This window comes from Epinephelus moara, chromosome 10, assembly GCF_006386435.1.
Source record: "Epinephelus moara isolate mb chromosome 10, YSFRI_EMoa_1.0, whole genome shotgun sequence".
Taxonomy (NCBI): Eukaryota; Metazoa; Chordata; class Actinopteri; order Perciformes; family Serranidae; genus Epinephelus; species Epinephelus moara.
In genome coordinates this window covers 27,867,803-27,893,384 of record NC_065515.1, presented here as the reverse complement: position 1 = coordinate 27,893,384, position 25,582 = coordinate 27,867,803, and the positions used below count along the sequence as shown (strand labels likewise).

Sequence of the window (25,582 nt, the reverse complement as noted above, 5' to 3'; positions counted from 1 at the left end):
AGTCAAAGATAATTAAAGAAAATTACATGTAGTTTCATCTGACTCTTGATTTTGTAAACTGTTGCTGAGTTTCTCCATTTGTAAAACTTACAGTGGCAAAGTGCTTTTGTCATTAGCTACACAGACATGTTTTCTTGCCTGTTATGCAATTATTAGTGTTATTAAACTTGTGGTAAAATGGGAGCAGAGCTGCAGCAGAGGGGTGTCAGTGATGATCAACTGAAGCAGTGATTATCTGGGGTCAAGACCTGGACTTGACCAAGAGGACATTTTGATATATAAATCTCTCATGCATGAAAAAACACATATGTAGTAAATACTTATTATTCTGTCACCTTGGACATTTCAGCATTTGCAGTACACTAACTGAGCGTACAGTGTCAGTGTCCAAGGTGACAGAATTCGCAATGCTTACACGTTAACTATTGTAGCATTAGCTACAACCACAGGGATATAGCTATATCCATGCCATGGGTACAGTCATAAACACAGCTACAATCACACCCATAGCTACAGTCTGTCCCAGTAACAGCCAAACAGCAGCCAGTCATACCACAGTGTGGGGGACTAACAAGCCTTAACTATTATGCTGTCTTAACGTTTGCTCCAATGAATACACTTACAGCTAAGTTACCTACCATGACCATAGCATAGCCAGGCCAGCCCACAGTCCTGTAGCTGCTGTTCAGAAGGGATGGTAGAAAGCAAACATCGTAGAAAAAAAATCCCAGTTTTCAATAATCACTTTGCTGCCACTGGCAATTTCTTTCAACCCTGTTAAAGTGACAGATTTGATACATTAGGGTCAGTTAACTGATCATACTAAGTTCTAATTAGCTTGTGAAACAGCCATGATGTCATCACGGGTAATCACCTTTCGAAGACTACACATATATATCAAGTCTGTGTTACAAACTGACATTGTGAAAGATGTGTTGTGTTTGGAAGATGCTGACTTAATGGAAAATGTAGGATCCTTTCTTTAAGGCTGTTTTGGCTTGTTTATAATCTGTCTTTTGGGATTCCACCACCGTTATTGAAGTGTAACACTCAAGTGCTGGAGGGACTCCTTTTTTAAAATAAGTGTATTAGGTTAAACAACTCTGAAGCTTTATTTATGGGCTGTTTCAAACTTGACAACATAAACATTCAAAAGTGGTCCCATTGTATTTCCTAATGGATTGTTTGTTAATGCAGTATCTGAGAAGAAGTAAGCCGTGACCAAAGCTGTTGCCCTGGGAACAGAATGGCAATGAAACAATCTATAGACAATGTTCTCTCTGCATAGATGTCAACTTTTATTAATATACATCTGTATTCAGGCTTACTGAAGGCTGTGCTTCACTCTTTACTCCACATTTTTTCTTGTCCTGTAGTTGCCAAAGCCCTTTCAGCCACTGACGCCAACAAAACTACTTAAAAAGACACTTTGGACGTGTATTTCATAGCTTTCTGCTTACATCACTTCACACAGTGCACCGTGAAACCATGAACCTAGATGTCTGAGTGTCTGTATATGTGTCTGCAGGAGTAAGCGTCATAAGTCTGGCTCTATGGAGGAAGAGGCTGACAGTCCAGGAGGGGAGTATTACCACTCACCTTCCTCTCCTGCCAGCAGCTCCAGGAACTGGACTGATGACATGGAAGGAGGTAACAGAACAAGAAAAGGACTCATAGTGTCCAGTGTCTGAACTGGGAGACATATTAGCATTAATCACTAAATCATGAGCGTAACTAAATATGGTATTCACATACTGAAAGCATTGTCTCCCACGTTTGACACCCTCTCTGTGGTAACAGGGTTGCAGGACAGAGGGTGTCATAGCTAAGTTAGCATGCCATTGTATCACTAGCATGTGGTAAAAAAATGTTACATTGTGCTTTGGTATAATTTATATATAGTTTCCAGCATAATGTGTTATCTATTAATACTTCAAGAATTTAATTTCGGATTTTAACTTTTACTTCATCTGTCATAAAGTTCTTATTTGAGTTTGTCAAATGATTCCCAAAGATTATAAATGTTGTTTGATTTATATTCATTGTTAGTCAGACCAACTCTTTAGCCTTTTCATTTCTTTATCTATTATATCCAAAAGTTGTTTCAAATACTTACCACAGCAAAATGCATGCCTGTCATCTGCAAATAAGCAATAAGCAATAAGTTTTTAGTATTTTGGAAACCTCACATATATTTATATACAAAATAAACAACAGTGGTCCCAACACTGAGCCCTGGGGAATCCCACAAGTAACATACAGTAGATGTAATTTCAAGTTATTTATATGGACATACTGATGTCTGAGCTGTTCCAGGTAGCTGCTTAACCAAGAGAGTGCTACCACTTAATTTCCTTAATAATAAGTCAGGGTGAAGAGTGTCAAATGTTTTTTTTTTCTAGATCTTGGAATACCCCTAATGCAGTCTTTATTTTTGTGGCAGTTGTTATTTCTTCCACAGTTTCCATGAGTGTAAACAAAGTTGTCATTCCATCTCTAAACCCATGTTGCAGTTCACACTGTAGATTGTTTTGTGATAAATCCATCTACTCCTTTTAGAATTATATTGTTTTCCAGTATTTAGTAACTGTGGAGGCAAGAGAACAGGTCTGTAATTTGAGACTGCATGTTTATCTCCACCTTTACTTATTGGCCGACTGTAAAGACTGAATACAAATATGTCTAAGTGGTTTCACCACACACTCAATAATGTTTTTAATCAAACCTATGATTCCAGTCTACAGATTTCTTAATCTTAAATTACTTGTGTTTTCTTTTCCCTCTGTTCCCCCTATAAACATAGATTAATTTACATTCATAACTTTACTTTTCACATCACCTGTATTACTAGTCCTTAACCAACCAAGGACCAACACTGACAAAAAAAATTAAATTCATCTACAATTAAAGCCAAGTCATTAGTAGCTGTATTATTCTTAGTTGGTTACATCATTAAACATCATCTCATGTGCCAATGCAGAAACAAACATACACAGTACAAATTTGACCTCCCACATTTTTAAAGACACTCACAGGGAGTGTTTCTTTTAGGAAAATCCCTCACTTTACAAACACAGTTTGCAAATCAATTGATATACATTAATAAATATCTGTGACCACAGACTACTCCACCTACCCAAAGAGTTTGCTTCAGTTTTCATGGATATAATCAGATATAATCTTTCTGACAGCAAATCAGTCATCACTGACTAACCACACAAAGCTGTCTACCAAACTTCCCAATAATATTCAATACGTTTCATACACCAGAGGTCCCACCATGACATCTCAAAACAGACAGAAAGATAATTTAAAATCTGTCAAGTGTTGCTTCTGTGAAACTCTGGATGGAGCACTGTTTCAAAAAACTGATGAGGTCATTCAGTATTTAACGTAGGTGCATACCTAAAGTTCCGTGTGTAGCTTTGCTTCCCTACCAGAACAGTGAAACTCTACAGCAATAACAACCCTTATTCACAAAAGAAATTCAACTTTCATATCTGGATGAGACAAGGAATAACAGCTTGTTAAAGAAAAGTGAGCTGAGGTCTACAAACAGGAAACTCAATCTACTATAATTCAAGCCAAACTACACAAAAGAGTCTGCCTGTAATACTGACAAATGATGGAGATGGAGGTTAGGGCTGGACAGGGGGATTGGTGTGTTGTCAGCAGGCATGTGGGTGTTGACTTCTATAAAGTGACAGCTCAGCTGCTGGGCATGTACATGAGAGCACACAAGATGCAGCAACAGCAGTGCAGACTGACCACAACACAGTGACACTGAGTGAGACACCAGCGCACAAAGCTCTGGTTCAGCTCAGTGAGTAACAGCTCAGTGTTAGTTTAACTACTGTAGATGATTAATAGTTAAAAAATGGAATGTGTTTGTATCGGGTCACAGAACAGATGTGTCACCATTGATTAATTAAAATACCCTCCATTCCAAAACAAGACTTAAAGGAATACTTCACCCGCAAAATGATAATTTGTATATCAATTACTCACCACGCGTTGTGATGAATTTGTGAAGAAAATTTTGTTTGTCTCCATGGTGACAGAGAGTCCAAAAAAAGCGAAACATTGTTCCTGAATTTAAGTAAATGGGGGCCATGATTAACAACAGCAAAACTATATAAAGATATCTGTAAACAAACTTTCACACAACTTGTGCAGTATAATCCAAGTCTCATGTATTCAGGTGTATGCTCAGTATTTCGCAAACACATGCATTTTCACTATAACATCTTGATTTAAAACACCTCAGTACAAACAGTCTCAGGCACGCTGCTCATAGTCAGAAGTGTTTTAAATCATAAGCCTTTACTGAATATGCATGTGTTTGGGAAGTATTGAGCATACGACTGGATAAATGAGACTTGGATTATATTGCATAACTTGTGTGAGAGTTTGTAAATAGATGTTTTGATATAGTTTTGCTGTTGTCAAACTTGGTCCCCATAGACTTTGATACATGAAGAATGTTGCCTTTTTTGGATTCTCATGTTACTGTGGAGTCATGTGAGAAAAACAAAGCTTTCTTCACAAATTCAAAGTAATGTAGTGATTGATTTATAAACAAATGGTCTTGCAGTAAAAGTCTTCTTTTAAGAGCAGTGTCTAGAGAGACAGAGCTGAGTGACAGCTGGACCCAGAGGAGTCTGTCAGAGACAGGGAGCAGTGCTCTGGCTGGCTCATAGGATGTTATAGTTCCAACCATGAAACACAGATTCAGGTAGTTACAGCAGAGTGGTTTGGACATTTATAAAGCTCACAGATACATTTTGCCCAACCTGCTAGTTAATAATTTCATGATCTTAAAATTGTCAGGGGTATTAGCAATCGCTGATCATCTCTTCAATCATCAGTAGTCAGTAGTCAGTATGATAGTCATCTGGCCTCAGCCCAGTCTGTGTTGTACCAGAGTGATGCTGTGAAGAGGGAGCTTTGGCCCTCGCTTATGGTCTAACATGACTGGAGTTTTCCCAGTCAGGAAGAAGAACCATTATTCATTTAATTAACCCCTACACGGCACCTCAGAGCATGGGCACTAATTTGTCTGAAGTTGTGGGAGTTTCCCTCTGGGCCACTTTACAATTGTGGTGCAATGCACAGCTGACTGTAGAGCGTGTAGTTGTGACTGACTTGCTTTCAGCACAGTTGATGTTTCATTAGATGGCTATGTGCTGAAGTGGAGCTGCTGGGGTAGTGGAGAAGGCCTTTCACTTTTATGTAATAGGTTTGAAGTTTTAGTGTTAGCATAGCGTGTAGTCTTTTGCTGTGTAGCATAGTCATTTCAAAATAATGCAACTACTTTTCAGTTCTTCCAATATTATGCTTTTGTGTTTTTTTCCTCCAGTTTAACATGTTTTTGTCTGTTTATTGTCCATAATATTTTGTATATTTGAGGTGGGTACTGATCTGAGGCAAAAATCCAGGTTAATTCTTCATTTCAAGTCTTAGGCATCTAGTTGCATTAGATTTACAGCTGCTGTTATGTCGCTCCTTAAACCAACAACTAAACAAATGAAAGGGTTCCAGTGCCTTAGCTGCTTGTACCAATAAAGATGTCCGCATGTGTGTTTCTGTTTTTGTGTGTGTTTTAGGTCTGTCTCCTCCAGTAAAGAAGGCAGAGATGGACAGTCCCTCGCCCCAGGAAGACTCACCAAGACTGGGCTCCTTTACTCAGCACCACCGGCCAGTTATAGCTGTTCACAGTGGTCAGTATACCGTATATATAATTAACTCCCAGAAGGATAACACCGAGAACAAAATGTAATTTACTGTGTTGGGTCTTCTCTCCCTCTCGTGTCTCCTTTCTCTTTCTGTCCAGGTCTGTCACGAAGTCCCCACCCCTCATCATCTATTCATTTCCCGCCTTCGTCCTACTTCCCCCACGGAGCAATCCGCTATCCTCCTCACCTGGCACAGGACCCCCTAAAAGATCTGGTGTCGCTGGCGTGCGACCCTGCCAATCAAACCCCCAGCTCAGTGAGTACAATCAGAGTAAAGGGTCAGCTTTAAGAAGAATATGTCACAGAACACAACTATTACTTTAGTTGGCTAACTATACTTCAGTCTTTGCAGATAGATCCACCCAACCTCTAGCTATGTATATTAACCAATACCAGCCAGTTGCAGTACCATAGGTGTAAAAGTAGCAGCAATTTAGAACTGCAGATGTAGACACCAACGTGTAACATCTACAGACAAAGAAAGTAAAGTCTGCTACAATTCTGACAGAAGCTCAAATCACAATAAAAGACAATAAAAACCTGTGTTTTGTGCTAACTGACGTAACAACTTAAACTAAAAACTACAACATATTAGTTGGCAGAACAGGTATCGCTGAACAAATCCTACCTGTAAAATTTCTACAATCAACTAAGCCTGAACAGCACAACCTGATGTCTGTTAGAAAGGTAAAGAAATTACAAAATCATTTGCAAAATCTCAAAAAAGTATTACCTATCTGGAGTGAGATAAGTGAGTTTGTGTGGCATAATGATTTGTTTTTATTATATTTAATTTTAGCCAACAGGCCATGGAAGTTGTAATTGTAAAATCTAAACAAACAGACACAAAGAAAGATGGAGAGAAAACAGAAGAAACAGTAATAACAAGAGCAAAGAAATTGCAGCTCATCGCCTGCAGGTGGCTCAGTTATTGTATTAGCAGCAGCTAATATTGTTTTGACTATTGAGGCAACATTAAAATGTTTTTCAGGTTTCCACTGCTGCTGCTATCACTTTCCTTTATGTGGTGCAGATGGGCATTTGTAGAACTAGTCAAAGATCCTACAGCTCCCCCTTGTGGAGAATCTGAGGACTGGAGTTTGTTCCACAAGTTCTACATTAACAACCATGCAGTGTTAATGCAAGTCAGTAGTACCTGTATGCATGTATGTTCCACTCCCTGTTAGTTCCCGTCTACACATACCAGTAATCATAGTTTAAGGTTCTGTGAGAGTTGCAAACATGATAGAAAACTGTTTAAAAAGGGTTTTCAGCTTGAGAGTGCAAATTAATTCAAACAATGTGTGGGCTGTATAAAGTAAGGCAACAATGACCAACTGTCTAGTTTGTGTTTTTCCTCTTACCCGTAGTGCTGTTTATCAGTCTAGACTGTTTTGATGTGAGATACTGAGTGTTGGAGATATCAGCCGTAGAGATGTCTGCCTGCTCTCAAATATAATGGAACCAGATGGCACTCAGCTTGTAGTGCTCAAAGCACCATAAAAAATCCATCTGAAAAACTCAACAGCACTGTCTCTTTTCTAGAGGTTATGACCCAGTTACTCAAGACAAAAGGAACTATTTTCTTACCACCGAACTACACCCACCAGCCGTGTCACAGCACAGAAGTAGGTGTGTACGGACGAGAGGCCTATGCTTCTGACAATGCGAGATGTAAACATTAATGCTGTGATACGGTTGGCGGGTGTAGTTTGGTAGAAAAAAACATACATGAAACTGCTCAAAACAAGGTCTGTGGATTATCCTGAGAAACTGAATCATGATTTTTGGAAAGAGACATTGCTGCTGAGTTTTTCAAATGTATTTATTTACTTTTTTTGGCACTTTGAGCACCTCAAGCCAAGTGCCATTTTGTTCCATTATCTTTGAGAGAAGGCAGATGTCTGTACAGCCTTTTGGGGTGAACTGTACCTTTAAAGTATAGCAGCATTGCAACCCATGTAAAATATATGTTTGTTGTCTGTCTTTCTAATTTTTTTCCAGTTGAATGGCAGCAACCAGGTTAAAGTGCCCAGTCACTACATCTCCTCCCAGATGTTGGCACCTCCTGGACCAGCACCCTCCCTGGCTCCTCCCCCCTCGTCCCTCCCCAGGCCGACACTGTCTGCAGAGTCTAAGGCCACTACCACCTCCTCTGATGGGGGAGCAAACTCCCCCACATCACCCAGTAAGTGGTCAAAACTAACTTCTGTTGGTATTGATGTATTGATGTGTGGCATCCTTTATTTTCTACATACAAGCACAGAAAATGTTGAAATGGAGGTGCAGAGATAAGATAACACAAAGGGTTTACTGGTGTAAAAGCTCCTGGGGGGTATTCCAGACTGACAAACTGAGAGGAGCATGCACACACACACTGTTTGTGTCTACATTTTAAATGGAAATAAATATTTATACAAATTTATACTTTATATTAAACATAGTAAATCTTTTGGGCCAAATTTTAATGAAAATGTAATAGTCTATTACTTAAAATATTATAATCTTTAAGATGCCTTGCGTTACTAATGGAAAATAGGTCAAACCAACTTATGGGAAATTAAAAAAGAAATGCAATAAAATGTTTTGTACAACTTTAGGTTTATCAGTAGAAACTGAGCGAGTCACAATCCATTAAAATATTCCCAACAACCCACTGGACATCACAAACCACTAAGAACATATCTCACCTTGTGGTTAGAGAAAGAGAGATCAGGACTGGGTGGCAGGTCCAGCAGCTCAGAGTGGAGGACATGGAGGTGGAGGTAGTGTTAGAGGTCCACGTTAGAGGACGCGGACAGATGTTATTACTTAGATGGCAGATCAGAAGACAGATCAGTGCAGTTGCTGCCTGCAGTGATTTCACAGTGACTGAAGATTTGTTGACACAAACCACAACATTCTCATCTTGTTAATTACAAAATAATACGTATGATATAAAATAATTTGCTCTAGTTTTCTTTAATTCTTGTGTTACAGACATATTTGGCATATTTTTACAGTAGTTCAGAATTCTAGATATCTTTGAGTGGCTTCTTGCATATCCATCCTCTGTCGACATGTCTCCTTCTATAATTTAAAGATGAATCCATAGAAACAGAAGCCTCTGTAAACCTGGAGTGTTGGTTTTTCAAGGAGAACTGTTCCTTTTCATTTACAGTGCAGTGTTCCTCTTACTAAGCCCAGACGCAGCCTACAGATAAAACAGAGCTTAGATAAGTGCTGAGCAGCATTATCAGGATTTATGTTTACATTCACATTCTACACAGGTTCAGTATCACTGTAAGTGCTGCAAAGCATTGTGAATAGCTTTTATCTCTACTAAGATTAAATCAGGGAAGGAATGTTGTTTTGTACAATATAAAGACTTATGATAAAAGGCTCTCTTTGTGTTTCCACTGTTCACAAACAGCCGAGTGCGTCATTACAACTCAGATATGTCATATAAATATAATTATGCACATTTCTTAAGTTCATTCTTGGCCTTGGAAAGAGCAGCTGACAAAGCAGCCCAACCTCAAAGTCCATTTAGTAGCTGTTCTGAAGCTTTTGGTCGTATTTTTGGGAGATGAGTGGAGTAAACGGTTGTGGGACAGACTGTAATGGATGAAGTGACAACTGCAAAAGATTGATTTTCTTTCACGTTACATAAACATGAGATACAAGATTGTACTCTGAAGACGATCCAGGTCCCTGCTGGGGCGGCCCCAGGCCAGTTTGTTCTTCTAAACAGAGATGAATCGCTGAATGCCCACTGATCCCTTATTCTTTGTATAGTCTTTAAGTATCAGTAGTTCTGCTCCATAAATAAAAAGGTGAGCTGTTTTGTTTGATGTAACAGTCTTACTGTGATGTGATGTCACAACTGCTTGACCAGTCACTATCAAAAGCTCTGCTGGCAACCCCTGTGACCCCCTTTACACCTTGCATCAAAATGCATCTTGTATCCACATCAAATGAAATGACTCAGTTACAATATGATTTTACAAGTTTCGCTTGTATACTTTTGTTGGACCAAACTGAAAGCAGTCACCACAAGTGTCTTGAATATCCACAAGCTTTCTTGCTACTTTCTTGGTAGTAGCTTACCTCGCTAGCTAGCTCATGGCTGCTACCTTGCACAATTACATTTCCGCCCACGTAGTTGTTGTTTGTCGATTGAAAATGCAATTAGATTTACACCTCTGTGCGATGTAGTCACAGTGCATACCCGACCACCTTTGGGGGCAGTTTGGCCGGTAAGATCCCAATCCCTCCTCAATGCATTTCGGGTCCTTGTACTCCTTGTACATGTACTCCATGTGATCGAGCACTACCCGAGTGCAATCTGATCACCCATAACACATTATAATGCAAGGTGTAAAGGGGGTCTAAGAGCCAAAATGTAGTCCAGGAACTCGTACCGAAAGCAGGGAACAGAGGAGAAAAAAAGCAGAACTGTGATAATAGATACATCTTACATTATATTTCGTTAGTTCCTGCAGTAGACCGTACCAGGTATTGCAAATTTTGCACAATCTGGAATACCTTTCAGGACAGATGTTAACATATCAGCTGGGTGGAGTTTATCTTTCTACCTGCAATAAGAGAACTGGGCAGCACTCCAGTTAAAGTAGACTTAACATCCGGTCTGTTGCCTCTGTTGTCTTTTGTTGTTCCTTGGTTCCAATTTAAAATAACAGCAGGCTAAGTGAAAAGAAGTAACCTTATTTCGCAGCAGTGATCAAACAGACAGCAGAGTTAAATCAGAGTTGTATAAGACAGGATAAATCAGTGACTCACTTTGATGCTGTTCTCTGTTGTAGCTCCTTTGTGATATGGACAGGTTTTGTTAAAAGCATTGCCTCATGCAACTTTGCAAGTGACATGGCATTATGAGGACATAATGAGACTGATGTTGTTAACGCAAACACCCTCAGCATACTCGGCCCCTGGGACACCCCCTGCCAATCGCACCTCCTTCGTTGGAGTCACCCCTCGAGACCCAGGTGGACTCTACCAAGCCCAGGTTAGTATGGTTCATTTGACTCTGCAGGATCAAGTCAGAAGGATTCAGTTGACCCAACCAAACCAAAAGAGGTGATTAACATTTGCTTCATGGTGCTCACAGCATTGATTATTTCACCATATTTTAACATTAGTTAAATTATGTGCTAAATAAGGATGACTGCAGATGACTTCACACATCCACTCTAGACTTTGTGAGCTGCTCTTTCATGTTTGCTTTGCTTTCCTCTAAAAGTTTCATTATTGAACTCATCCAAGCGAGAGCATGCTTTCTCTTTCTACTGACACTCTCTGGGGTGCAATAGCTCCCAATTAAAAACTCAGCTCTCTGTGGTCTAAATGCTCTGACAGGGAACAAAGTTGACTTACAAATAAAACCTCTAATCTATCCGGGAATAAAACATGGGTTGGCAAATGAACATTGACAGGGACAATCTGCCTCAGTCAGAAGGCTGAGCTGTGAAACCTTATATCAGTCAGGCAGCTGTAATGTAGGTGAGAGTGGGTCAGTAAGTGGCAGGTTGCAGGTATGTGGGTGCTGTAGATGGGTGGCTACAGCAGGTACACAGTGAAGGTACGTACAGATTCAGGTGGGTGTGTATATCAATAGGTTGTGTGGGTGTTACGAAACATATGTACAGTACACAATATATGCTGATCAAAGAAGAGAGCTGTGTTACCTTTGGATTGTGTTTTTGCTGCTGCATTGCAGTGCCTCTGATCCAGAACCAGCTCAGCTAATACTGCTGAGACAGAAGTCCTCTCTGTCTCCCTCTCTGTGTCTCTGTGATCTCTGTCTCTCTGCCTCTCTGTTTTGTTCCGTGTATTTCTGAACTTCGTCACAGCTCAATACAAGTCCTAAGATAAGTTCTTAGTGGTTTTTAATCACAACTTGTTAGTGATATTTAATGTGATTGAAATCCAGGCTCAGTTTCAATTAATTTATGTTGGTTTTAATTAGTGAAATGTGTCAAACCTAATGTTAGAGGTAATTATGTTGTAAAGAACAGGTTTCATTTTGCAAATTTGGTGAAACAGGCCCCTTAATTTAAAATACTACAAAGCAGCTTCATCATGTTCAATCAGACAAAAAGCACTGCAATGCAAAGTTTATGCTGAATTCTTGAGGGTTCATTGCATGTCACACTCAGATGAGTGTATAAAAGTAAAAAATGTACTGTATGATTTCAGTTTTGTGGCACGGCAGAGGCACACTGTAAATAAACTCAAACTATCAATCGACACTGCTGTCATGTTTGAAAATGTAGCAAAAAAATGAACTTAATACTGGCATTTTAAATTAATCCAGAACAGGTGCTAAGAATACTGTAGATAATTACACTGACAATATTGTATCTATATTTGGTATGTGCACAATGTCAGAGTTTGCTACTGTGTCTGCATCAGCTCATGCCATATTCCGATTGGTTGGTCATAGCAGCAGCCATTTTGTGAACATTTTTGTTGGTCTTACATTTTTGACACTGTCAGAATTTTGACACAGCCTGTCTTCTGGTTCCAGAGCTGTAAATCAGCCGTCAGTTGAGATGTCTCGCAGTGAGATGTTGGAGCTGCAGTTTTGATTGACAACTAGTGATTGTCCTGACTTAAATCTGGGACGGCCCCAAACTGCATGGTGTAGGGGCCTTTAAATGTTAAGATGTCCACATAGGACATGCTTATTGTGCAAAAGCAAATTTGATTGATTGCTTTGACATGATTTGATCAGTGCCTACAGGGATTATTACAGTTTGGGTTAAGAGCTGACCATCATGTCTGCAGGAATTAGTCTCTCACCAGAAAGACAATGTGTGTATGCTGTATTGTAGGCAAAAATCAATCAGGGATTGATAAAGGAGTCTATTGCTGTAAATGGCCTGTAGTAGATGAAGCTTCGGGCTAATGGCTGATGAGCTGAGCTGGGTGATTTAACACCTGGTTGGATGCTAGAGGAGGTATCAATGCTACTGACTGAAGTAAATTAGAAAAGTTACTTTTTTTTAAATGTGTGATCAAGTGAGTCAGGACTGTTCATAACAGTCAGTTCAACCAATAGTCAATAGAGCTAATCAGTTTAATATTTATTTGTATTAAGAATAAGTTGAGCCTGTGAGACATCATAAAATATGTAGATGTGTTATTTACACATGCTTCAGTTGGGATTTGATTTTTTTTAAGAATGAAGATCTCAATAAAACATACAATATCTTTATAATTACTCACTCTAATTTTAAAGGGCATTTAAAAAGAGATTTTATGCAAGTACATTTGCTGATTAATAGTGTTGTTTATAATGTCCTGATACAGGGTTACAGCCTTTTTTATTATAAAATCATGAATAATATAATTTACAGTGTCCTTAATTACCAATATTTGACCCAAGATAGTTGATAAAGTCTTGTACTTGTGTGTAAGTCGTTGGTAACTGTGTCTCTGTCTCTTTTCCAGTCCTGGTATCTGGGCAACTGAGTGGACTCTGGAGGAAAGCTGATTGTCACGACAGTACTGTCCTGGAGGAAGGGAAACAAAGTTGTCAAGACATTGCCAGAGGAAAAATATATTCCGCTTTGTAGAAGCATAACATGCGGTCATACATATATATAAATATACAGTGTGATATATTTCTATATTTGTATGCACCCAGAAGAGACAGCCTGGACAGAAGAAGGATGCTGCTCTCACGCAGCCATTTTGCAGCCACAGATTGAACTATGCTATGTGACACTAAATGGTTCACACAAATGGCCACTGACGCAAGGTGTGTTTTTTCAAGCGAAAGCTACGGAGCGACGCAGATGTCTGGTCGGTCCAGATGAACTGCAGACCAGAACCAGGCCTCAACACACCGGATCCTAAGAAGCCTGTAACCTAACCATGTTCCCAGGATGAGGCCTGTTTCCCTGGAATGGATGTCAGCCTTTACCCCTGTACCCTGGGTCTCTACACTAAATCCAGTATAAGGCCTCCTCCCTGGGACAGACATAGACCTCATCCCCCCCTCAACACCCAGAATGCCCCTCTCCGCTGCAGGTGCTGCTTATAATATATGCAAATAAGCCTCCCTTTTTTTCTGAACCGACTAGAGAGAGATCCTGTTGTTAATATGTAATGTTTCTTTTGCACTTTTTATTGTGTTATTGATAAGAAAATTTAGAGTTCAGAGCAGTTTTTTTTCTCTCTTCCCACCAAAAGACAGAGGCTTTGTCTTTTTTATTGACAATCATCAGCCTGAAACCATTAAGTTGCTTTGCTAAGCTCATGTTTTTAAGACTGATTGTGCTTTTTTATCAGAAAACAACGAGTAATAGTGGAATAAGAGCTATATTCAAGCCTCCTCCAACACAACACACAATGCTACAGTTGGACACCAGTGTAGAGTTGGGCCCCAGTGCGACTGTGTTTAGCAGAGGGCGTCTTTTTACATGAATATCCTGCTGCTTCCTTCCCCCTTCAGATGCTGATCATTTTGTCATGACAGTAGTTATCCAAACAGCCAAAGGCACAGTGTTTGGAGGAGACGTGCACCTGCCTCAAAGAAACGGCGAGGACACGCTAAAACCAGGATCACGTGGCAGCACATCCAGCAGTAAACTGACTGCTGAACTCAGCGTGTTCGAAACTGTAGCATGGTGTGGTGTGTCGTGTGTGTGTGTCTGCGTGTGTGCGTGTCAGATTGTGAAAATGGTTCCTGCATTTACACACTCATCCCTGCTCTGTTTTGAGGAGGTGTTGTGTAGATTTTGTTTGTGTCTCAGAGAACACAGTGACGGGGTTTGTACTTGTATGTAGGTAGATTAGAGAGAGATATAGCGGGCATTGCACTATGATTAAGTTAATAATGTGGCATGTTACCAAGCTGGCAGGCTGTACTGTGTTTTCCTTGAAGTTGTCGGTGGTTATGAGGACAGCAGGTCATGTGCATGCTGACTTGAACTGAGCACAAAATCCAGGTTACTTGTCCAGCTCTAGAATAAGTGGTGTTCTCGGAGGTGTCTCGAACTGTGTCACTAAATCCCAACCCAACCTGAACGATGATTTGTGAAACGGCAGCAATAGGGTTTGGGCTGGGGTTCAGATGAACACATGGACAGGTTAGGCACAGTACTAGGGTTGGTTTCAAGTCAAACCTTGATGGTTTACCGACTGGCAACAAGCAACAAATCAAGCATTAAAAACCAGAGTTTGCTCGCTCTTTTTGTGTCCAACCATGACACAGTATTTGCATTATGACAGTGCTTTAGTGAGGCAAAGCAATATTCTGGCTTGTCACAGCTTAATTTAGTCTGTAATCTTTTGAAAGACATTTAATGGCTTAAAATCTTTCATGCCGCATTTTAACTTCGATTAAAATCCTCTTAAACGTTTAACAAGGTCAGCATTTAATAGAATCCAAACATGAATCCCTGTCCAGTTTAAGGGATATTAACCACCCAGTCTGTGTGATCTGAATGCAGAAGCAGTATCAAATGAAACCGTATCTCATCGTTGATATTTGTTATGTGAAATTCAACGCAAACTCCAAATGCAACAGTAGTAGAATGTGTGCACTCTGGCCTTTTGCTAATTTCGTGCACCATCTCTCTGGATATGAAAAACACTGAATATAAATTAGATTTTTTAGGAGCTAATATTTTATAATCTGTGCCATATTTTAACCTCCAAGGCTTTGTAACTATAAAGCAGACTGTTGAAATGTGTTGCCTGGGGATGTGGGTTGGTGTTTCTGTGTTGAGGTGCAGATTGAACGGCAAGCAAATTTTCATCTCATGTTATTCACATGAATTTGACCGCTGGAGTTTCTGCAGTCTGAAGACGTTACTAATTGATTTGGTCTTGTGCATTTCCTGGGCAAAGAGAAGGGGGAAATCAAGACATTATTATTTGACTTGTTTTATAAAAAAAAGTGTCTTCCAGCTGCTTTGGAAGATAAAATGTATTTCAAGGGCGAAACCAAAGTTAAATGCAGTATTTCCAACCACTGCTGTGGACCTGATGTGAATCAAGTGAAGAGGAGGAGAGCAGTGTCTGGAAATATTGGATTGATTCATTGGTTTTTTATTTTATCGTTCCAGACAGAAAGCAGACATCTGTGGGAGCACAAAAAAAAAACACCTTAGAAGATGCAGCCTACTGGAGTCAAAGATAACATTTTGTCTTTCCCCTCAAGGTTCACAGAGTAAATTCAGAGTGCATGGTGGGGGTCACAAGTGGGTCTACACAAACAGACTGTACACGGCCTCACTAGTTTGCATCTTGGCTGTGTGTGTGTTTGTGTGACGACTCCGAAATCAGCAGGAACTCCAGTTTGGTCTCATATTTTCCTCCAGTTTTTCTTCTTGTCTCTTTGTTTTTGATGTTAGTGTCAAACTGTGTTGGAATAAGTGAGATATTTTTTTAACACAGGAGCATCTCCATGTGATTTAGTGCTGCCTAGAATTTGCGTCTTTCCGTTGACTCTGTGTGCAGTCAGGCCGTGTCTATAATTGGGTTTGCGTTCATTCTGAACTCACGTGTCTTTTCATTTTCCTTTCCCAGGGTTTGGCGTTAGTGTTATCGTCTACTTGGGGTTCAGATTTTATACTGAAGGTGCTGATATGAGCTGGGTTTTGGTAGGGCGAGGTTTAAAGTTTGGTTAAAGTTGGCTTCAAGCTGATGTATACTGCATGGTGCTGCCCTGGTCGCTGTGTTGACCTAATGAATGCATGGCTCAAACTGATGATACCTCTCCCTCTTTATCCTGCTCTTCCTCCTCCTCCTCGTCCTCCTCCTCCCCTTCCTCCCTCTGTACTCTGTACTACATCAGACGGCAGTGGATTGAAGGGCTCTCTATTTCTTTAGATTTTAATAATAGCCCTGTTATTAAACTTCTATTTTGCACGATATTTCATAAAACACATTATGTGCCTTGCCTTTAGTTAAAGAACAATAATACATTATGGAAAAGTGATCATACTTTTCATGGTACAGCTGGTAGCACTTAAAAAAAAAAAAAAAAAAAAAAAAAAAGCTGCATGTGTGATTGCTTGACATTAACCAGTGTAGCAGGTACACCGTTTTAGGTTAAACAGTGGCAGTGTGTTGACTGCAAGCTGAGATACTAGATTGAGTGTAAGCTCAAAGAAAGCTTTCATTAGCTCCAGCAGAGGCTGGGTTTATCCTCTGCTACCATCCCACTAAAGACACAGCAGTTTGTTTTTACAACATTAAAGGAAAAGTCTGACATTTTGGTTAATACACTTGTTTGCTACCCTAGTCAGAGACACATGCAAAGGATGATATCTCTTTCATTGTATCGTCCAGTGGCCTCCAGGCACTCAGCCCACACAGTGCAGACATATTTGGCTTGTATCAGCGCGTACGATTCAATATATTGCTGGAAACAAGGTGATATATTGTGATTTTTAATGCACCTAAAGGAATTAACATTTGCTTCACTATGAAAACAAAAAAAAGTAAACAATTAAAAATCTAGATTGTTTTTTGAGAGTTGGTACAGCATCACAAAACATATATTTTGCTAACAGTTTGCCCTATTAGCTTAGCTTTGTGCTAAGCTAAGATAAGCACCCCGTAATCTGAACTCAAGGCCCATTTAATACCTTTTCCCATTACATTCAACCACATTTCACAGGTTTTATCAGCTGATTGAGTTGGCTCTAGTATCATCCTGTGGCTTTAATTTGAAACTTTAGTCACATGATAACAAGTGGTCATATAAAGGGGAGATCTAAATCATTATCGTGGTTGCAAATGTGCGAATCCTAGGCTAGCGAAGGAATTGCCCAACATACTGTTTTACCTCTGATTGGCCGACCCTGACATTCTTACCACACTCCTCTTGACTAAACCTAACCAATCCAACCAACAAAGACAACTAGTACTAGCCAATCAGAGGAAGTGTACAGTAGGGCGAGTCAGTCCTTCGCCATCCAAAGATTTGCAAATTTGCATCTTGCTTCAAGGATGGCATCAGTGATACAATCGGCCATCCAGATACAACACCTGTATCACATAACCAAAGTCCAATGCTTTGACATTTTGATCATCTGATCTAGTGGATATTGGTCCAAGGTCAAGAATGAAGTGAACCCACAGACATGCTGTCATCTCAGTCTGGATAAGAAAACAACTGTATCACCCAAAATGTCGGACTGTTCCTCTGAGGTTTGATTTTTCAGTGACATCATCCCGTCATAACCAGGTGTTGATTGCACTCATAGAGCTGATCTGGTTCAGTGGCTCTGCTGTTTGAAGCTGAGATATTGGCTGATAGGTGTGTGTGTGTGTGTGTGTGTGTGTGTGTGTGTGTGTGTGTGTGTGTGTGTGTGTGTGCGTGCGTGTGTGTTACTGTGATTGTGGACATTGACAGTGTTGCTGTCTGTGACACAGTGTTGAAAATGAACTAGACGTGTGTTGTCCCAAAATGTGGACACCAGTGTGTGTTGTAAATGAAACACTATCGTAGTGTACAGTATGGCTGCCGTGAATCTGAAAAATGGCGCTTTGCGAAAGCAAACAGGTTGTTTCTGAACGTGAAGTGTGCCTGAAGTCCTGCCTAAATGTTCACAATACAAACAGAAGCTGTTTTCAGCTCTGTCTACATCCTGTTTTAATATTAAGTATTAAATACATGCAAACACACTGATAGTATTTATTGCAGGGAGAAGTCTTACTACTATATTGTGAGTATTTGTCAGGCGTTTAGCCAGTGTGGCCAAGCCACTCAGTGCCATCTAATGGAAACATGTTAAACAGGTTCAGGTTTGGGCTTCGAGGCTCTGCAGCTCTATGACTGGCCACTAGAACACCGTCCATTTGCCTGTATGATGACTTTGACCATGTGACGAATCATGTGTGTCATACTACAAACGGCCATAGATGAGTTTTATATGGATGCATGCACTTAACGCTATTCTTACTCAACTAAAATTTTTAGGTCATTTTTTAGTTATTTCTTGAGTTATTATTATGTTGCTTGTAGCATTATAGTTTTAAACACAGCAGTGTGTGTTAAAATATGTACAACATGGACTTGTCTGTCATAAAAAGGATGTATAGAATGTTTAAGTCTGCCGTGTTTGTGCATTTTATTTAGGCTCGCTTAAGATGGTGGCCAAGCCGCAGAGTAAGGGACCCATGAAATGGGAAAGATTGTGTGTGGGCTGCTTGTGAAGTTCAGCCATGTGAGCGATGATGAATGATGAAAGGTAAAGTGGGAGAGAGACAATCCTGAAAGTCAAGTTAAGTTAGGGTGAGCTGGAATGCATACCTCCGCTAGGGCTGCACAATCCTCTAAATGAATTATATTAATAACAGCCAGTGTTTGGGAAAAGCTGACCCTGGATCAGATTTAAGTACACAGTAACAGACACTGATGTTGTGCTAATAAGCAGGTGGCAGCAACGTTTTTAGAATAATATTGAGGCTTTGGAAGCAGGACAACGTGACCCGACCAGACCTGCCTCACTCATACTGGGTCAGGTCTGTGGTAACTCAGTGGAGCCTCTTGTCAGGACTCAGGAGTCCTGTTGGAAATTATGAGTCAAAGTGAAAGGTGCTTTATAAGTATATATATTGATTATCATGCTCTATTCTAATGCACAAATTGAAGGAACTGACAGGATTACATTTCACTAGGATTCTATCTTTCATTTGACAACTAAATTCAGAATTAAAATAACAATAACGACCACAGATAAATACCTGAAACGATTTTGTTTCTCTCCCCCAGATGTAAAATCTGTTCAGCAGTGCAGAATCAGAACCAGGAGCTGCTCGATGGAGCCATTAATTCAGAACTTTACTGTATGTCCACTGAAGAGCTAGATTCATAGATACAAGGCCAAGCTGTAATTATAATCTCATGTTTGCACTCCCTCTTTCAATCAGTGATATTTTGCCTGTAATTATGACCATGGCGATACATTCAAGACTGTGTAACCAGTAACAACTGTGGTACTCACATGGCTGCCACTTAGAACTACAGGCAGCAAGATAGTGATAACATATAATCAGATATAATGATATTAGCAATTGCACTATAGGAACCTTTTAGAAAAGTCATAAAAATATTAAGTCACTTTTAGAGTAAAATAAGGCAAGACAGAATGAAGGACAACTAAAGTCTCTCCAGTTAAAATTTAATACTGCACAACCCAACAAATAAAGCTTAATTACCATATATCACCTCTCTTACGAAACTCAAAAAAGACCACAGTTAGACATGCAAAGGTTGTGTGTATTGTAATGCTGCGTTCCAGTCAAAGTCAGAAGTTTGAATGTCCCGATTTAAATTTCCGACCTCCAAACGGACTAGGTGCACGACGCCAGATTTGACAAACTGATGTTTGTTTGGTAAGTGTGCACACAATTGCACTCTCCTTGCATTATGTAAATGAAACAGAGGAAGACTGATGTATGATGTAACAGACACCATCATGTGTTGTGATCGTTTCGTATTTTTTCTGGTAGGAAACAGTGTCCAGTTCTGAGTTGTCTGGAACGCAGCGTAAGGCTGATGTAGTGGCTTCGTGGTTTGTGTGTCTCCTCCAGCTAATTCCCAACATTACTGAGCACATTGTACTTTAGAAATCCTATTACTGCTTCATATTATCTACCAGAAGCTCTACCTGAAGCCAAGATAAAAAAAAATGATTTGAATTCTAAACCTTAACTCGTGGAAATGATGGAAGCACTATTTAAAAGCAGTTTTTATTTCCTGGCTGTCAGGAGAGGTTTGATTCTGTGTTGAAGATGGTTATGACGTGTGAATCCTCTTCATTTCTATTCCTCTCTACTCTTCCCTCTGTCAATGACTAGCAATCTGTCAGCAGAACACGCACAAAGAAAGCCAAATAGCTTCCCTGAATAACACCAGCCAGCTGAGTGAAAGACTAACACTGTGTTGTGAAGGTGTGTCAGCTGTGCAGTGTGACGTCTCTTCATCCCATTCTACAAAACGTACAAAATGTACCATAAAATACCACCGCCATGCCAAAATGCAATATGTAATACAATTTGATCAAACCGGCTCAGGCGAGGTATAATACCATGCAGCTCTCGGTAACTATGGCAACACTGTTGCCAATCAAAGTGGAGATTTCTTCCAACTCTTGTGAGAAGTGAAGTTAGAAGTCCAACTGAGGAAATAACAATAATGACTGTGTTCAGAACATTGGTAAATTACCCATCTCAAATCAAACATGTGAAGAATGTCTTCATCAAAAAACTCAGTTTGGAGAGAAAATAGTGCACGTCACATTGTCCTCCTCTCGGGTCAAAGAACGTTGGCATGCAAACTTATCACTTTCTCTGCTCTCTAATATACCAGCAGGTAAACAGCATGGAAACTGTTAAAAAAAAAAAAAAAAAAAAAAGATTTCAACAAGCAGTGCCTATCGTTTAACTGCTAGTTATGTGTTGTTTTTTATGCTGTGCTTTGCAGTACGTGTTGTGTTCAAACACTACATGGTCGTGTGACACACTTCAGCCTGAGGGCTGGTGCTGCTCAGTATTGAGAACATCACCAGCTCTGACTAGTGGAGGTGGGCTGTGCAGGTTCTGAGGTAACAAGCCATAAAACAACCCAAAGAGTTGAAGAAAAAATCTAGAGGAAACACTGACAGATTATTAATAATGTTCAGTGGATTCACCGTTCATGGTTCTGTATTGTACGCCTAGGTTGGATTGTGTTCAGGGACTGAAGCTCTGTCCTCTTTTCGCCTCCTTTCAGGGTTGCACTAGAAAAAGGCTGTCATGTTCCAAATGGTAGCTCAAAGATGTGGTGATACCACTTCACAAATAGGTTACCAAAGACAGAGTAGCGAACAAATCAGCAACTTAATGCTAACTGATTAATAATTAAAGGGATACTTAACCTCCAAAATGATTATTTGCATATCAGTTATTCACCCCATGTAACACTGAATTCGCGAAAGAAACTTTGTTTTTCCTGCATGCCTCCTCAGTGAACGAAGAATCCAAAAACAAGGGAAAGTCCTGATGAATTGAAGTAAATGGGGGCCACATTAAACAACAGCAAAACTATATCAAAACATGTCTACAAACTCTCCCACAACTTGTGCAGTATAATCCAAGTCTCATATATCCAGTCATATGCTCAGTACTTCTCAAACACATGCAGTTTCTTTAAATTGTTACTAAACATTCCTGCAAAAAAAGGTATCACGCACGGACAAGTAACGTGCCTGGGCTAGCACATGCATTTGAACTCTGCAGATGCATTCCACTGAAATCCAGCCTCCTTCATTGGCCAGGAAGAGACAGGCGTGGGTGAGTGACAGCAGAACCCTTTCCTGGGGACATTGCAAAAAATGTAAAAAAAAGAAAAAAAAAGAAAATAGAAATGGTGAGGATCAGTTCAGCTTCATTTCCCGCACCATTACCGTGCACATCAACCCGTCCTCTAAAGACTTCCAACGGAAGAGTGCAATATGCATTATGAAGAATAATTATAGTTAAAATTAGCGATAGGTAAACTTAGTTAAAACTAAAGTAAAAAACAGAATAAATCATTAATTGGTTAGGGTTAGTGATAATAAGTTTATTTGGGAAATACTAAGTATACGACTGGATAAATGAGACTTGGACTATAATGCAGGAGTTGTGTGAGTTTGTTTGATGTTATGCTAGCTTGATGCTATGCTGGACCCCTATTTATTTCAGCAAAAATTTTCTCCATTTTTGGATTCTTCGTTCATGCAAGGCATGCAGTAAAAACATTTGGGGTTAGTGATTGATATACAAATAATCAATATGGGGGTGAAGAATTCCTTAAATAAGTATTATCTGAATAGTATTGAAGAATTAGCAGTATAGTGATCCAGCAAGAAGTTCCTTAATCTGCTCTTGGAACAATTTGTTAAATATGGCTCATTAATATACATCTATTATCTACTTTACGATTGCTGATTTAACTATGCATTCATTAGCACTTTCTAATTTCGTCCTAGTTGGGACTTCGGATATATGTACCTTACGGTTTAGTGTTACTACCACACCTTTACATTGCCTAAATTTGGAGCCATGCATGATATGAGTATCCCCAGTGTTAATAAAGTAACCAACCACATGGTGGCGTGTTGAACTTGGTTTAAGCTGCTAAATTGATATGATTGTAGGTTTTTGTTGAGGGTTTGTTGAAAAATCAGAAATCCTGCTTACTTATGTGGAAATATGCACTATAGAAATGGTCAGTTCCTATAAAAGAACATTGTCAACGATCCTTTAAATTTGTTGGCTCCGTGTTAATTAACAAGTCGTTATTCATTGGGGTAAATTTTGGTGTTGGGTTCCCTCTAGATTTTTCTTTGCTCTGTGGTACAAACCAAGTGCTGTTCTGACCACTGTCAGCACTGTAAGCAGAAAATAACCAAACAATGTTCGTGGACGACTCCTGTTAAGACGCATCATATCAGAATCAGATTGTGATTGGTGGGTCATGGTTAGTATTGTAAGTAGCTGTAATTTTTACCGATCAGTAGTACGGCTGGTGGGGATATCTGTTTGTTAGCTTAGCAGCTGCAGTTGATCGGATCTGTAATTGAATGCTATGTGAGATGGAAATGATATAAACAGTTCAGTTTTGGGTGGTTCTGGGGATGTTTTCATAGAGGGCTCTTTTCTATAAACTACTAATGTTATTCAATACTCTACCCCACTGCTGCTGTTGCCTGAAAATCTTGTAACTCCAATATATGTTTCTTTTTGCTGTTTCTTACTTGAATTTTATTTTTTAATGGCCCTTCAAAACCCTTTCTGTAATTCAGACTCACAGCCGTTGGAAAACCTCTGTTTAGTTACTGAAAATCAGATTTTGTAGAGTTTCCTGTGACAGTGATGCCATATTGATTCCCCTCTGTATCCGCGGGTACATTGCTTCTGCACACCGTTTACTCCATGTGCTGAAGACAGTTTGTAATGAACGAAAGAGTTGTTTCTCAGAGAACATTTTGATGCAGTCTCATATTTTAAGAATTTTTATTTCTCATAATGTTTCAGATATTATAGTAAAGGACTGCTTTGCTTGCTTCCAGATATATATCCCTTACATCAGAGAGAGCATAGGCATGAACAGCTTTCATCAGTTATTGCATGACTACAGTCCACACAGACCACAGTCCTTTTCACATTAACAGGACATCAGGACATTATATCATTCATTAAGCTATGGGATACCAACATTAAATCTTTGATTATCAGTGATATATGATGAAATCCCCCAATACCTCAAAATAAAAGACAAGGTTGAGGTGAAGCAGAGTGGCGCCCCCTGTCGTAAGTCTGTTATTTTCTATACTGGAACACCTCGGAGTGCATTATCACACCACGATCGCTTCCCAAAGAACACATTAAAGACTATACCAGAACTTTCTCACTTAACGTGACTGATTAACTTAATATTTGATTTTAAGTGACACCTGACAGCCAATCAGAAAAACGTAATAATGCACGACTTGGTATCCCAGTATAAGAAAATAATAGATTAAGTATGGGCCATTTGTTTTTCAGACTGGGAGAGCTGGAGCGCTGAGATGGTCACTGTGGAAAGGGCTGCTGCTCTGGACTGGATGTAGTTTGTAGCAGCTTTAACAAGAGCTTTAAGTACTTTTTCCTTTGGGTGTTTTTCCGCTGAAGCTAATGTCAATAATCAACCTTTATTTGCATGACGTAAACTGTTCCTCTAAGACTGCATTTAGACAGGGACAGGAAATGATGTCAGCACTGTGGCATAGTTATGTCTTCTCATGGCCATTTTAAACAGAAGTCACGGACTGACAGCTGTCTGTTCAAGGTTGGATTTTCCTTTCCTGTTTGAATGTCTCATAGTTTGAGTGACAGCAGTGTTTCCGGCCTAATGTTGTTCTGCTGTGGGGGATATTAACATCTTTGATAATATGTCATTATAACCATATTTAGCCATTGCTGTCAGCAAGTGCTGATGAATTCATTACTGGAAATGAGTATGTTTCCCTATGCAAAAATATACCATTAATAAACAAGCTATACCACAACTCAGCCAACAGACCTCCTGTTTTTTTCTTTTTATTCATATCTGCTTCTATCATGACGACTGTGGAGACTTGCCTGTGCTCTTGGCGGGTGATCAGACAGCAAACAGATCTGCATTGAAACACAGATGGTGGTGGTGTGCCCATGCCCAGGTACAGGTGAGACTTGAAATATGATCCAGCAAGGGCAGTTTGCCAGATCCATGAGGTTGAGATTTTATGCACAGCTGTTGTAATTCAATCAGAGACAGGATTGTACCACTCTGAAAACTCAATTGCAGGGTAAAGAGGAGAAATACAGATTCACGCCTGTGGGAAAATAAAGCCCCAAATGTCAGTTTAAGCACAGGGTCTTCACCGGGATCTTTTACAGATAGTGAAACAGCACAGTCAATATAATCATTACAAGGAGGCTCAATTATCAACTAGCCTCTAGGCACATAAATGGACTGTAAAGCTGCATTCAAAAGAAAAAGAAATTGAAATCGTGAGGCTCTCCGACATCCGGACGATTTCAGGGAAGGAGTGGGACTGAACTCTAATTCAGTAAATACTGATTGTTTATATTGTTAAGAGTGAAATCCATCCATCCATTCATTTTCATCCGCTTATCCGGGGCTAGGTCACAGTAAAGCACCCCAGACATCCCTCTCACCAGCAACGCTTTACAGCTCTTCCTGGGGGACCCCAAGGCATTCCCAGGCTACATGAGATATACAGTCCCTCCAGCATGTCCTGGGTCTACCCCGGGGCCTCCTACCAGTAGGACGTGCCTGGAACACCTTTAACAGGAGGCGTGTTACACGAACA

At 39.8% G+C, this 25,582-nt stretch overlaps 1 protein-coding gene across 4 annotated transcripts in view; it reads left to right on the top strand.

Annotated features, from left to right (window-relative positions):
- nfic (nuclear factor I/C) overlaps nucleotides 1-24,779 on the top strand; it is a 53,929-nt gene extending 29,150 nt beyond the window's left edge. For 2 of the 4 annotated variants that reach the window (XM_050054563.1, XM_050054565.1), the window contains exons 8-13: nucleotides 1,529-1,650; nucleotides 5,607-5,720; nucleotides 5,834-5,991; nucleotides 7,740-7,923; nucleotides 10,655-10,743; nucleotides 13,191-13,336. In XM_050054563.1, coding sequence (XP_049910520.1) covers nucleotides 1,529-1,650; nucleotides 5,607-5,720; nucleotides 5,834-5,991; nucleotides 7,740-7,923; nucleotides 10,655-10,743; nucleotides 13,191-13,211 — 688 coding nt within the window. In that variant the 3' untranslated portion in view covers nucleotides 13,212-13,336. Of the gene's footprint in view, nucleotides 1-1,528; nucleotides 1,651-5,606; nucleotides 5,721-5,833; nucleotides 5,992-7,739; nucleotides 7,924-10,654; nucleotides 10,744-13,190 lie in introns of all 4 variants that reach the window. The other 2 variants (XM_050054561.1, XM_050054564.1) reach the window with 1 other exon arrangement.
- The last annotated feature ends 803 nt before the right edge of the window (nucleotides 24,780-25,582 follow it).